Source organism: Onychostoma macrolepis, chromosome 20 (assembly GCF_012432095.1).
Source record: "Onychostoma macrolepis isolate SWU-2019 chromosome 20, ASM1243209v1, whole genome shotgun sequence".
In the NCBI taxonomy this organism is placed as follows: Eukaryota; Metazoa; Chordata; class Actinopteri; order Cypriniformes; family Cyprinidae; genus Onychostoma; species Onychostoma macrolepis.
In genome coordinates, this window is record NC_081174.1 from 11,298,939 (window position 1) to 11,312,853 (window position 13,915).

Below are 13,915 nucleotides of genomic sequence, written 5' to 3' on the forward strand. Positions count from 1 at the left end.
GGTTAAATTAGTGTCAAAAATTACTTTGTTGAAAGGTTACGTTTTTAATTTAATTGGTCTTATTATGCCTTTTAATACAAACAATAATAGTGAAAGACTGTAAAATGTGGGAAAGATATGTAATAAAATTAGCAGACTGACATGGTATTAAATTCCAATAAACACCACAGATTTCTAAAATAAATAAATAAATAAACAAATAAAAATTGAATATTTTGGCTAATTTAATAAAGTCACTGTTGTTGAGAACATGCATTAAATTATTATTTATTTATTATATTTATTTGAAGTAAATCTTTACTACTCAACTTTTTCTTGCTATTAATTTAATAGTCACAGAAATTCTCAGATTTTCTCAAAAAAAAAAAAAAAAAATGCTGCAGAAATGCTAAAAATGTTCAAAAACTTGAATATTTTTTTTTCAACATTGATTATAGGAAATATTTTCCTACACTGTAAAAAGTGATAAGTTGACTTAACTTAAAAAATTGAGGAAACCCGTTGCCTTAAAATTATTAAGTAAATATTAATAATAATAAAAAGTTAAGTGAACTTGACAATTCACTTAAATTATTTTTTTTATTATTATTTACTTAATAATTTTAAGGCAACGGGTTTCCTCAATGTTTTTAAGTTGTCAACTTATCACTTTTTACAGTGTATATTTTTGTATTTGTCAAATAAATGCAGCCCTGATGATCATTAGACTTCTTTTATAAACATCAAAAAAATCTTACCAACCCCAAACTGTATATCTGCAGATTACGTTTGGCCTGCGTCATGAAACTTGCATCTTGCAAGATTGGCACGAGTCTGACGTGGCAACATCATTGTACTGTACTGCAGGTTACTTAAATTGTGTCAGGTTTAACAAGTGATCTGTAACAGATGGAAAACAATCCAAGAAATGTGGGATGGCCCAGCTAGAATTGACACAGACGAAGAGACTTTGTGTGTGAGTGTATGTATATAAATGAGTGTTAGATATGCCTGGACTTTACCGTTGACCAAATAAACACCTCTCATTTGGCCATTTCCATGCTGGCTGGAGAGACGAGCCAGAGGAAGCCACACACAATGGAGGCCTGCGCATGAGAGCACATACGAGAAAGTTTTCCCACACACACACATATAAAATCATTTTGACACTTTGACTTCTATGCATTATGCACACATAACCACAAACACACACTACATCCAAGCTGATAATGGAGTCAAACTGCCGTTCACTTACAGATCACAACGACTTCCTCAAGTACATGGTGTATGTAACATTAACCACTGAGAAAGAAAGAAAATTCTTCGGGTCCAGTAAGGCAAGAGTCATCCTATATGTGTGTGTACATCTCGGGAATAAAGGCTTGCATGAGAATTGATGGAAATGCACGCTGTGACAGGAGATCTGGCACCGGAGAAGCTGCTTCTTTTAAATAACAAACATGTGTGTCACACCCACAATCATCTATGATATTTCTGATCCAAAGTCATGTATTCATAACCAGCAAACATTTCGTTCAACTCTTGGTGGACAATGCACTGCAAAAAATGGCTTATCTTACTTAGTATTTTTGTCTTGTTTCTAGTGAAAATATCTAAAAATTCTTTAATCAAAATACTTTTCCTAGATAAGCAAAATGACTTAAGATAATTAGTTTTGTTTCCAGGGGGAAAAAAACTAAATTACTCTTATATTTTACTTGTTTTAAGCAAAATGCACTTAATTTAGTTCCGGAAACAAGACTAAATATCTTACGTCATTTTGCTTATCTAGTAAAAATATCTTGATTTAAGAATTTTAAAGAAACAGTTTTGTCTAGAAACAAGACAAAAATACTAAAATAAGCAATTTTTTGCAGTGTGTGGGTGAAAGGTGGCAAGTGTGTGACGGACTGTGTGTGTGTGTACACGTGAGCTTGAGTATGTGTGTCACTTCTTTCATCTCACATTTCAGTTTGGCTGGTACGTACTGTACTAAACTGATAGATCTCTTCATATGTGTGTTGCACAGACATCTGGAAGGATTTAAGATGCACTAGATTATCATCCCTAGCCATGCCTGACCCTTAAGAACATTCCACAATCATGCTTTTAAAGAGCAGGAATGGGAAAAATGTTTTCACTCACATTACCTTACTTAACCTCTCCGGTAGAGTGCACATGGAATACTATATATAGAACAGATAGAGGTGCAGTTTATCATGTCACACAATCATGTGAAACAGAATTGTTGATTCTCAATCTGCAGTATCATCTTTCTTTTTCTTTTTTTAAATACCATTGTAATTGTAACTTAACACTATCGGTTAAGTTTAGGGTTTAGTGTAGGTGGTGCATTATTTTCAAACACCATAGAACATTAAGATTTTAGCATTACTCACTGGACATTTAATTTCCAGACTGCCGTTTTTATCTACAATAACCAATTTAATAAAATGTTGCCAGATTCATCTTCATCTGCTTTGGATACAACCTAAATTCTGGAAATGTTGGGATGTTTTTTAAATTTGAATAAAATGAAAACTAAAAGACTTTCAAATCACATGAACCAATATTTTATTCACAATAGAACACAGACAACATAAATGTTTAAACAGAGATATTTTACAGTTTTATCCACTAAATGAGCTCATTTCAAATTTGATGCCTGCTACAGGTCTCACGAGTTGGCACGGGGGCAACAAAGGGCTGAAAAAGCAAGAAATTTAAAAAAGATTCAGCTGGGAGAACATCTAGCAACTAATTAAGTTAATTGACATCAGGTCTGTAATATAAAAGGGATGTCTTAGAGAGGCAGAGTTTCTCAGAAGTAAAGATGGGCAGAGGCTCCCCAATCTGTGAAAGAGTGCGTAAAACGATTGTGGAATACTTTAAAAACAACGTTCCTCAACATCAAATTGCAAAGGCTTTGCAAATCTCATCATCTACAGTGCATAACATCATCAAAAGATTCACAGAAACTGGAGAAATCTCTGTGAGCAAGGTACAAGGCTGAAGACCTTTGTTGGATGCCCGTGGTCTTCGGGCCCTCAGACGACACTGCATCACTCATCGGTATGATTCTGTCTTTGACATTACTAAATGGGCCCAGGAATACTTCCAGAAACCACTATCGGTAAACACAATCCTCCGTGCCATTTGCAGATGCCAACTAAAGCTCTATCATGTAAAAAGGAGGCCATATGTGAACATGGTCCAGAAGCGCCGTCGTGTCCTGTGGGCCAAGGCTCATTTAAAATGGACTGTTTCAAAGTGGAAAAGTGTTCTATGGTCAGACGAGTCCAAATTTGACATTCTTGTTGGAAATCATGGACCATGGATCATGGAGACCTTCCAGTGTGTTATCAGCATTCAGTTCAAAAGCCAGCATCTCTGGTGGTATGTGGTTGCATAAGTGCATACCGTATGGGCAGCTTGCATATTTTGGAGGGCACTATGAATGCTGAAAGGTATATAAAGGTTTTAGAGCAACATACGCTCCCCTCCAGACGATGTCTGGGGAGGGACGAGGGAAGGCCTTGTGTATTTCAGCAGGACAATGCAAAACCACATACTGCAGCTATTACAACAGCATGGCTTCGTAGTAGAAGAGTCCGGGTGCTGAATTGACCTGCCTGCAGTCCAGATCTTTCACCTATAGAGAACATTTGGCGCATCATTAAATGAAAAATACATCAAAGATGACCACGAACTCTTCAGCAGCTGGAAACCTATATCAGGCAAGAATGGGACCAAATTCCAAAACCAAAACTCCAGAAACTCATAACCTCGATGCCCAGACGTCTTCAAACTGTTTTGAAAAGAAGAGGAGAAGTTACACCATGGTAAACATGGCCCCGTCCCAACTATTTTGAGACCTGTAGCAGGCATCAAATTTGGAAATGAGCTCATTTCGTGCATAAAATTTTAAAATTTCTCAGTTTAAACATTTGTTATGTTATCTATGTTCATAATATTTGCTCATGTGATTTTAAATTCTTTTAGTTTTCATTTTATTCAAATTTAAAAAACGGAATTTAATTTCCGGAATTCGGGTTATAAAACTGAACACAATTTTAGCACCACTCACTGGACATTAACTTTGAAAGTCACATGCAAGAATATATTTAGCAGAAATATCACTACAGGAACATTTTTCCAACAAGCCTTGGTTGGACAACTAAAGTCTGCACCTGGAGAAAGCTTTCCTCATTCATCTCAATGGAGGTTTTACTAGTCCAGGATCTACGGTGGCCGGGAAGTGCAAAACAACATTACAAAGTGTGAAACACTTTTACGAAGCTCGAGACAAATTTACATTTTGGAAAACATTTTTACATATCATAAAACACAATTACATGGGAAAAACACTTTTACCAAGGACGAAACCAATTTACATTTTAGAAAACAAATTAACAAGACGCAAAACGCTTTTACCAGTCCCGAAACAAATTTACAATGACAGATTCTTCACGGAAAGGGAATGTACCACACACCGGAAGTGACGCGGTGAAAGGTGGTGTTGTTGGTGAGCGCGGTAAATTCGTGTTGTGGTTGTGGAGTAAATGCCGTAAATAAAGTTTATGGTGACCGAACATGGACTGCGGCCGAGGGATGTTTTGCCCGTTTTGTGGCAAACACATGAGCAGCTTAAGGCGGTTTTGCTGTACGTGTGGTCGGTGTTTGGAGTTTCTAAAGGACGCGAACCAGACGGAAACACAGGGGACGTCTCGACAGCCGGACAGTGTTAAGCTGCTCATGTGTTTGCCACAAAACGGTAGTGATGTGACGTTCGACACCGAGGCTTCGAAGCCTGTATCAAAAAAACGAAGCATCTGGCAGTGAAGCACTGTACCGGAGCTTGATTCATTTTGCCAAAACCACGTGATCTGTGACGTCCGAAGCTTCGTTTTCGCACACAACCACGTGACTGCTTCGTATTCTGTTTCAAATAACGCGAACCACTTGCGCAGTTTGAAGTGTCACTCACTTCTTTGATAAGAATTAATCAATATACGAATAAATATATGCATGTGTAGTTGTGTGCATGTTCATTTTGTATTAATTCCCGCTTCACAATCACTTCAGCTGACCATTCTGATAATCTTCTTTTATTTTGATCATTTATGCATATCATATATTCTTGCCTATTTTTTTCACAAATTTATTCACTCATTTATTCATATATTGTGTAAAACAATGACTGACATGTAAAGGATTAATTTATATAGCGTTAATACTTTCTTTGCTTTATTTTCATAGCACAAACTGATTTATTATCTGAAACAATCCAAAAATGGCTGGGTCGTCTGGGACGCAAAGGCAGCTATTTCCTCCTTTTGACCACAAGATGTCGTTAGTGTGCATCGTTTTGAAAAGCTTCGAGTAATGAACCTTTTTACGATACAGTTGAGGGGAAGCCTTGGTGCTTCGCAAAGCTTCATTTTTACATCACTACAAAACGGGCAAAACATCCCTCGGCCGCAGTCCATGTTCGGTCACCATAAACTTTATTTACGGCATTTACTCCACAACCACAACACGAATTTACCGCGCTCACCAACAACAACCTTTCACCGCGTCACTTCCGGTGTGTGGTACATTCCCTTTACGTGAAGAATCTGTCATTGTAAATTTTTTTCGTGACTGGTAAAAGTGTTTTGCGTCTTGTTAATTTGTTTTCTAAAATGTAAATTTGTTTCGTCCTTGGTAAAAGTGTTTTTCCCATGTAATTGTGTTTTATGATATGTAAAAATGTTTTCCAAAATGTAAATTTGTCTCGAGCTTCGTAAAAGTGTTTCACACTTTGTTCCCGGCCACCGTAAGGATCTCCTGGAAGTATGCAATTAAATTTTTGGGACCACAGAACTTTTTAAGCCAATCACACAAGCCATACATTTCATGTGACTACAATGACATGATGTCATGACAACATTTAATGGCTGATAGAAATCAGACAATCCCAAGCCCTTCACTAGTGACTATCCTGAGCTATGATGTGAGTCAACAAACATGGAAAAAATTTCTAATTTATGCTTTCAAAGGCCTCCAAAAGCAAATCGACTACCAATAAAAATCTACTATATTTACTATAATATATATATATATGAAATGTAAGCAATATATATCGCATGTTGTGTGGGTCAAGATGCTGTAATTACAACATCTACCAGTAGGGGCTAACCTGCCATCATGCGAACCAGTAGCATTTTCATCACTTGATCATAAAAAAGATAATCATGGCCATTACAAAGGCAAAGACTAAAAAAAAAAGTCAGTGCTGCATCCAAGCATCATAATTTGCTTAATTAGAAGCTTAAGTCACTAACATTCGGTCACACTAAACTTTTGTTACGCTGACTTTCATTTACATGCATGTCAAAACGGGAGACTGAAACACAAGCTCACGTGAATTTCTATGCATTTCATAGTTTAGGTTTAGTGAACTCTGACCTGCGAATTCGTAACGCGTCAAGATGTACGACCAATAGATGAACAATATGTCACAGCGTGACAAACTCTAAAGCTGCAGGTTTACAGTGTTGCATGGAAGTGGATATTTTACATTGCTGTATATATATAATTTGTTATGTGCTGATTTTTTTAAATGTAAATTCAGAGAGTGGTTATGATTTAAAGGCAAATGCTTGTGCGAGTGATCTGTACTTGTGTTATTCAATCAGCAATTCTCCTGTGTCATTCTGAATGTTTTTGTCTTCTTTGATGGCTCTTTTGGAGTTAAACATGAGAGCTTTTGCAATGCACATGACCTTTTATGTCCTGCTGTTTATGTTGGATCTGCTGATGTCATTGTGTGTGTGCATGTTGTTTCTCCCTCTTTCAAAGTGGGTCTGGCCCTGACCCTAAATGACACTATTTTGATAACATTTTTTTTTTTTTTCAGACTCTTTGATGTCAAAGTTATGAAAACATTAGTGACACCAGCCTCCCTAGATCCTCGAGACAACATGGCTCTCTTTAACAACGGATTTACTTCATTAAGCTTGTCATGGAAAACCAAATTCAAGAGTCTGAGGATATTCTGTCAGTACTAGCACTCCCACAAGGCTTAACACACTTCCACATCTTTTATTCGGAAAAACAAGGTCATTTGAGTAGGCTGTTAATAAAGGTGGGCTTGTCGGGGGAGGAGTGGGGGTACTCCATGCTGATGGTTATTTAAGGACACTGAACTGATGTTTTCATGATTTTATTGCCTCAGGAGGGTTACATTTTTTCAAGCTAAATGTCTGACTGGTTTGTTTTGCCTCATTTGAGTTGAAAACACAAACATAGAAGCCCTACCGTGAATGGAAACATTAATGTACATAGCTTCTGCTGGACAATAAAACTAACACCTGTCATACTACGGCAGAAACACCACTTGCTATTTAGTGACATGCACAAGTGCACTCTTGTTTAAGTTACATGCACTGTAAACATAACCCCAGCTCTTTCCGGCGGCTGGAAATGTATTTTTCTTAAAGATTTAAGAACGTCAGCAAACAAAAAAACAAAAACAAATATATAGTAAGTTTACTGGTGGTGACGTGGATTAATAAAGAACAAATAAACTAAAAAAGGGGTGTAAATATTTGTAACTCATATGGAAGCCCTAAGGTCTCGCATTGAAATTTTATCATAAAAAGTAGCTTTTTTGAGATATTTTCATTAACGTTGACAAAAATAGTTTTCTCAGATCACAAAGTTTTTTTTAAGTTTTTTTTTTTTACTTGGTCTGCTTTTATCAAAAATCATTGCATGTAATTGTCAAAAGTGACAGTAAAGAAATTTTTAAATGTTACAAGAGATTTCTATTTCAAATGAATGCTGTTCATTTAACTTCTATCATCTTTCTGTTTTCAACATTGATAATAATAAGAAATGTTTCTTGAGCAGCAAATCAGAATGATTTCTGAAGGATCATGTGACACTGAAGACTGGAGTAGCCTAATGATGCTGAAAAATCAGCTTTGCATAACAGGAATTAATTATTTATTTAAAATGCATTATTATTAATAATTGAGTAGCAAAAATGGCTACATCACAGATGAGCAAATGTGTTTTTTTTATTTTATCTGGGACTCACTTAAGCAAAAATATCTCTGTGCCCTCAGTGATTAAGCACTTCCAAATCAGTGACTGACCGTTGAGGAGTATGCTGCAAAATTATCGTCATAGACATTAGTGACCACCAACATGAGAAACTGTTGGTGCATGGTTATTGCACGATAAAGAAAGAACATGATGTGACATGAGGGTGGCATTACCAAAAATATATATATTTTTTTCCCTATAATTGAATTAAAAATCCATTTAAAAAAACCTTGTGTGTGTGTGTGTGTGTGTGTATGTGTGTGTGTGAAGGAGATGCTATAAGTATTTATTTGTTATTCCTTTATAGGTAATATTTGTATGTGGTTTTACTGGCTTAATAACAACTGGAGGCTTTGTAGAAAACTATGTTTTGACACTCTAATAAGCTCCTATATAGTCTGGCAACATGTACACTTTCAGGTTATTAATTCTAAATGAATTCTTGGCATTCATGCCTGAGGTTTTTGTTAGAGGAGTAGAGTAGTGTTACCGGTATGACGCGCGTGCCTCTTTATCTCCGTCAGCAGATACGCGAGCTTCCACACGCGCGTGAACGGACAACTCTATCACGTGACACCCAGAGAAACTCTCCACGCGCTGAATTAAAAAAATAAAAATGATGCAACTTCGAAAGACAATTACGTGGATCATGTGATCTCACAAAACTCCCCTCAGAGACATTTGAGAGCCCCGCGGTTTACACGTTATTAAAACACCCTTTCCCAGCTGAGTGTTACATCCTGTAGCCCATTCATAAACCACGACAAAAGGCCTCGCGACGCGCGTCGAGTCGAGGAGAGGAGGAGACGTGTAGCTGGCCATGTCTTTTTCCAGCGCGTCTATTATTATCTCAAGGAAAGGGGCAATGACAATAGCGGTGGTCTCGAGCTGTCCAAAACGGGGTCCCGTCCTGACCTGAGGGAGGTCACGTACCACGATGCGAGTGCACGCGGTGCCACAGAGATGTAGGAGCGCGCGGTCTATCATCTCATTACTGCGTCAAAATGAATCCCAGACCAAAGGAACGGGACGCGACAATTTGGAATTAGAAATGGGTTGTATAAGAGTTTTCAAGAGGGAACTTAATGAGTGAGGAGCTTTGTTCAGCCTGTCCTAAAATTAATCACAAATTGCATTACTTAATTCTTCAGCTTCAGTAAACCCACAACATGAACCTGAATAGAGTGTTCGTCAGTCTATCAAAGCTGCATGGAAAATTAGTTTTGGAAAGAGCTAGAAATAGGCCTACTTTCACTTTTTGTTGTAATGAATGAATGATACACGAATGAGTTTGCGGAATATAGTTCAAATTAGTTCAAATTCATTGTTACTTTACTGCCTGGTTTTGCTCAGTAAGACCATCACGTTTTCTAATAGTGCATTTGCATTCATGTATAAGGAATTTTGACAAAACTATAATATTTAATATAGTGTTTAAACAAACAAATAAACAAAAAACTTATTTTAAATGAAATCTTAGTAACGTTTTGTTTTCCATTTTCAAGAATTTCTAACGAGAAACACACTGTGGATCTTGAACACTGAATGTCCTGATTAATAAATAGGCCTATCTATATTTTTTTAAAAGATGTAAAGGTAAATGAGTTTCATTCCATAAAGAATCCAGTTCGTATTTAGTCTGCAGATACCGATTTGCTGGATTGAATCTACGGAGAAGACGCCTTATTATTGTTATTTCCGACATGATACTTTGGGGTAGCCTAAGCGCACGTTTTCACTATTATACACATTATGTTCCGACACACACATTGACGCATTTTACGCGCTGTGTTCAAGGAAACACCTCGGACTGGATCTCCACCAGCCAATGGGAGCAGAGGGGGATCATTTAAGAAATCATTGATATTGCCAATGCGTCAAACATGAGCGTGTCAGCGGGACCCAGTGCGCGTATAAAAACCGCGAGGCGACCCGGAGAGAGCTAGTCATTTTGGAAAGCGCAAAGCCAGCGAGGAACACCTCATTCACTTCAGCTGATATTTATTTATTTATCTATTTATTCTGAGCCTTGCTTTGGGATGAACAGACTGCTTCTGAACTTTTTCTGGGTGGCAGCATTCAGCGCACTCCTGTCAGCGCCGGGGCTCCGGGCTTCTCCAGTGGTTGGGCAGGAACCTATCCGCTGCGCCCCGTGCTCCCCGGAGCGGCTGGCCGAGTGTCCCGCGGTGGATGCCGGCTGTGAGGAGGTGCTTCGAGAGCCAGGCTGCGGCTGCTGCCTCGCCTGCGCGTTGAAGAGAGGCGACTCCTGCGGGATCTACACTGCGCCCTGCGGCTCGGGGCTCCGCTGCTTGCCCAAACCTGGAGAAGCACGGCCCCTGCATGCGCTCACCCGAGGACAGGCGGTGTGCACTGAAACCCCCGAGCCTGATCAGAACCAAAGCGACAACACGCCAGGTACCAGCGTTTACTAGGACTGCACCATAGCTTGCCGTAATTGTTCATTGCATCATGTTATCTCGCTGATTCAACCGATGGCGAGATTTCATCAGCGTTAACTTGATATTTTAGATGTTTAGATATGCATCTTCAGCGAATAAATATAGCGAACAATAGTATTGTATCCGATACTATTGTAACGGAATTTCAGTTTTAAAAAATAAATGTTCATATCTAAATAAATATCTGCTTTATTAGCTATAAAATGTAAAAGGGCGCAATCTGTCGAGGTTCGTAGCGTAATGCAAATTGACGCAAAAGTCAATTATAGCTATTTAACCAAAAAAAAAAAACAACAACAACTTTCTTTAAAAAAACAATAAAGTTTTGTGGTATGTAAATGTGTGAAGAAAATTATAGGCTACAAAAGATAAGAATTGTCACAATGTATCGATCTATCGATCAAAAAGAATCGCGGCGGAAAGCGCGTGAGAGACGTTCCGTTGTTATGGTTACGTCTTCTAGCGATTCTGTTCGCCTTTTTTTGGCGACGACAGGTGAAAATATGCGCCCTGACTAAGTTAGCAGTTGTTAGCACCAACGTTTAAAAACAAAGTTAAAACCTGTATGCAGCATTCTGAAGAGACAATTAAAAATGGAAAATTACTTTAACTAAAGTCTGTTCAAGGCTCCCGCAACCCCGCCAATAATTCTCTCCTTGCCTTTTCTTTCAGACTACCCGGAGACACACAACGGGCCAACAGGAGTGAATGAAGGCAGCTCAGCGGTCTTCGTGCCCGGCCACGGCAAGCCCTTCGACCCGCGGGTCATCACTGCTAAAGAGAGCATGAAGGCCAAAGTCAACGCAATACGCAAGAAACTCGTGGAGCAGGTGAGCCTAAAGCGCCTCAATTTTACGGATATGCATAAAGGCTTAGTAAAATGTGACTCTGGTACAACGTGCGGCCACAAGAGGGCAGTAGAATGTTTCTTGAATTTTTTCGTATGCTGCATGGGGGATTTGGGATGCACAATTTGATGCATATTTCAGAGCAATTGCATTTAAGAGTGACTATATTTAGCCGCGAAAATAATTGTTCTTGAAGTTGTAAATAATAATAACAATGAATTATTTAATAAAAATTAAAAACGGGCATAATTATTTTAAAATCATAACAAATAAAACTGTAATTTATTTGAAAAATGTTTTTAAATAACTATATTTGATCTTTCTAGGGTCCTTGTCATATTGAACTGCAGACAGCCCTTGACAAGATCACTAAATCACAGCAGAAACTGGGAGACAAAATGACCAGATTCTACCTTCCAAATTGTGACAAACACGGCCTCTACAAAGTCAAACAGGTAAGAAGAAGAGTCTTGTGTGCAAGTATGTGCTACAGAAACCACCTAACGTCTTGATTTCACATTGAGAGTTTGTGTGTAGGTATCTAAAGCTTAACGTGTGATATTCATCAACATGATGATATATGTGTGATGGCCGAGTGTTAGAACCACACTCCACCGAGAACTAGGCTGTGCATGCAAGCTTGTGTTTCTAGAGAATGAAATAACCCATCTCACGCTCACTCTCTCTGTCTCGTTCTCCCCGCAGTGTGAATCGTCTCTGGATGGTCAGAGGGGGAAGTGTTGGTGTGTGTCATCCTGGAACGGGAAGAAGATTCCTGGATCAAGTGACCTGCCAGCAGATGCCGAGTGTCCCGAGGAACTCAACCACTGATCTGTCTCACACATACACACACACACACACACACACATGCTGGGGGATCTGAAGTGCTCAACCACTAATCTCTCTCTCACACACACATACATATTATACCACTGATTTTTATCATTATATTTTTTCAAAATATCTTAGTATTTATTTATTGTTAGTGGTGGTATTTAATTCAGGTACACTGTTTTTGATTGGTAAACTCCCTAAACTCACCAAAAAAGAAGAAAAAAAAAAGAAAAAGATTTATTTTTCTGTAAAGAAAATGAATATGTATTTTACATGAAGTACCCATACTTATTTATTTAAACTGAATGTATTAATTTCGATATCTGGATAAGAATATTTATTCTTTATGCCTTATACATATTTTTGTACGGTGTAAATCTGTATATTTGCTGTATATAGATGACTGTGTCTCTCGACTTAAATTTCCTTCAGGCTTGCTTTGTTGGAAAGGACTGATATGGAAAAAAGCACTGCATGACCAAACCTCCTTGTCACTGTCCGTACATTGCCATATTTTTATACTGTATATGTTTTTATTATTATTATTATATTTTACTAATGAATTTTTTGTTTTTGTTTATAATTATTGAGATTAGATGGGCATAAAAAGTGGGAACCTTTTTTCCCCACAATTCTGTGTTTTTTTACATGCAAGAGTATTGATTTTCACAGCTTTTGAAACGGGTAACTGCCTGTTCCTACCTCTCTGTCTTTTAAGTTAAGATTTTTATTTTATTTTTTTGTAAATTGCTTGTCTGTATGATCAAAGTGAGATTACAGTCTTACTGTATTTGTCGATCATATTTGTGTTGTCTAATACTGTGGTCCATTTATTATTTTTTTAAGTGATGAGGAAAAGAGACTCAGACGTTGCTTCACTCCAAAGCAGTCGCTCATGTGTATAATATATTTTTCATGGTTTGTAACTGTAAGTCATTGTGGGTAAAAAAGAACTATTTAATAAATCATCTTTACACGCACCTCAGTGTCAGCCATTTAAACTCGCCCTCGGGTCAGACGAGAAGCTGCGGTGAACTATGAAGCAAGATTGAATCAAACTCAATTAGTAATGTCAGGACAAAACAACACCTGAACATAATGAGAAGCTGGTTAACAAAAACCACAAAGTGCAAAAAATCTCTATTTCTCTCTCTCGATTTCTCCTGCCAAGCTTGATTATGTTCTGTCTTGTCTATATTTAAAACTGCCAGCAGGCAGAACCGTGTATGTGTACGCATATGTGTGTCCTTATCGTGGTAATCTCAAATGGGGCGGACTAACTTTAGCTCGGTATTTTGGGGAACCGGGCACCTCTCTCTCTACGGTGCCTTTGACCTGGGCTGTGTTTGTGCTGGCCGGCCAGCGGTACCCCCCTCCCCCCTTTTCCTGAGGACCAGCCTCCATGGCACCACCCTTTACACCTTTATCTCAGTTTTGTAAACCGCAGGAGACGAAATTTAGATGCTTCATTGAAATAATCCAGCCCTGCTTGACATTAGGGGTGTCTAAATTACTCGCAAACAAACACAATATGGAAGTAATTGTAACACCTTGTTTGTGGTTTTACAATTAGTATTTTCATAAAATTTTAGAATTCATTATGGACACCTAAAATTAAGCTAGGAGGGGAAAAAAGTACCTTCCTGAGTGTTTGACCTCATCTATATGAGTGATTTCATTTCATGAATTGTGGCATCGCAG

The 13,915-nt window shown here is 38.1% G+C and overlaps 1 protein-coding gene across 1 annotated transcript; it reads left to right on the forward strand.

The window, feature by feature from the left end:
- Nucleotides 1–9,959: 9,959 nt before the first annotated feature.
- igfbp1a (insulin-like growth factor binding protein 1a) lies at nucleotides 9,960–13,194 on the forward strand. The gene is made up of 4 exons (XM_058757065.1): nucleotides 9,960–10,488; nucleotides 11,205–11,362; nucleotides 11,707–11,835; nucleotides 12,086–13,194. Exons 1-4 carry the CDS (start codon nucleotides 10,113–10,115, stop codon nucleotides 12,209–12,211), a joined length of 789 nt encoding a protein of 262 aa, XP_058613048.1. The 5' UTR covers nucleotides 9,960–10,112; the 3' UTR covers nucleotides 12,212–13,194.
- The last annotated feature ends 721 nt before the right edge of the window (nucleotides 13,195–13,915 follow it).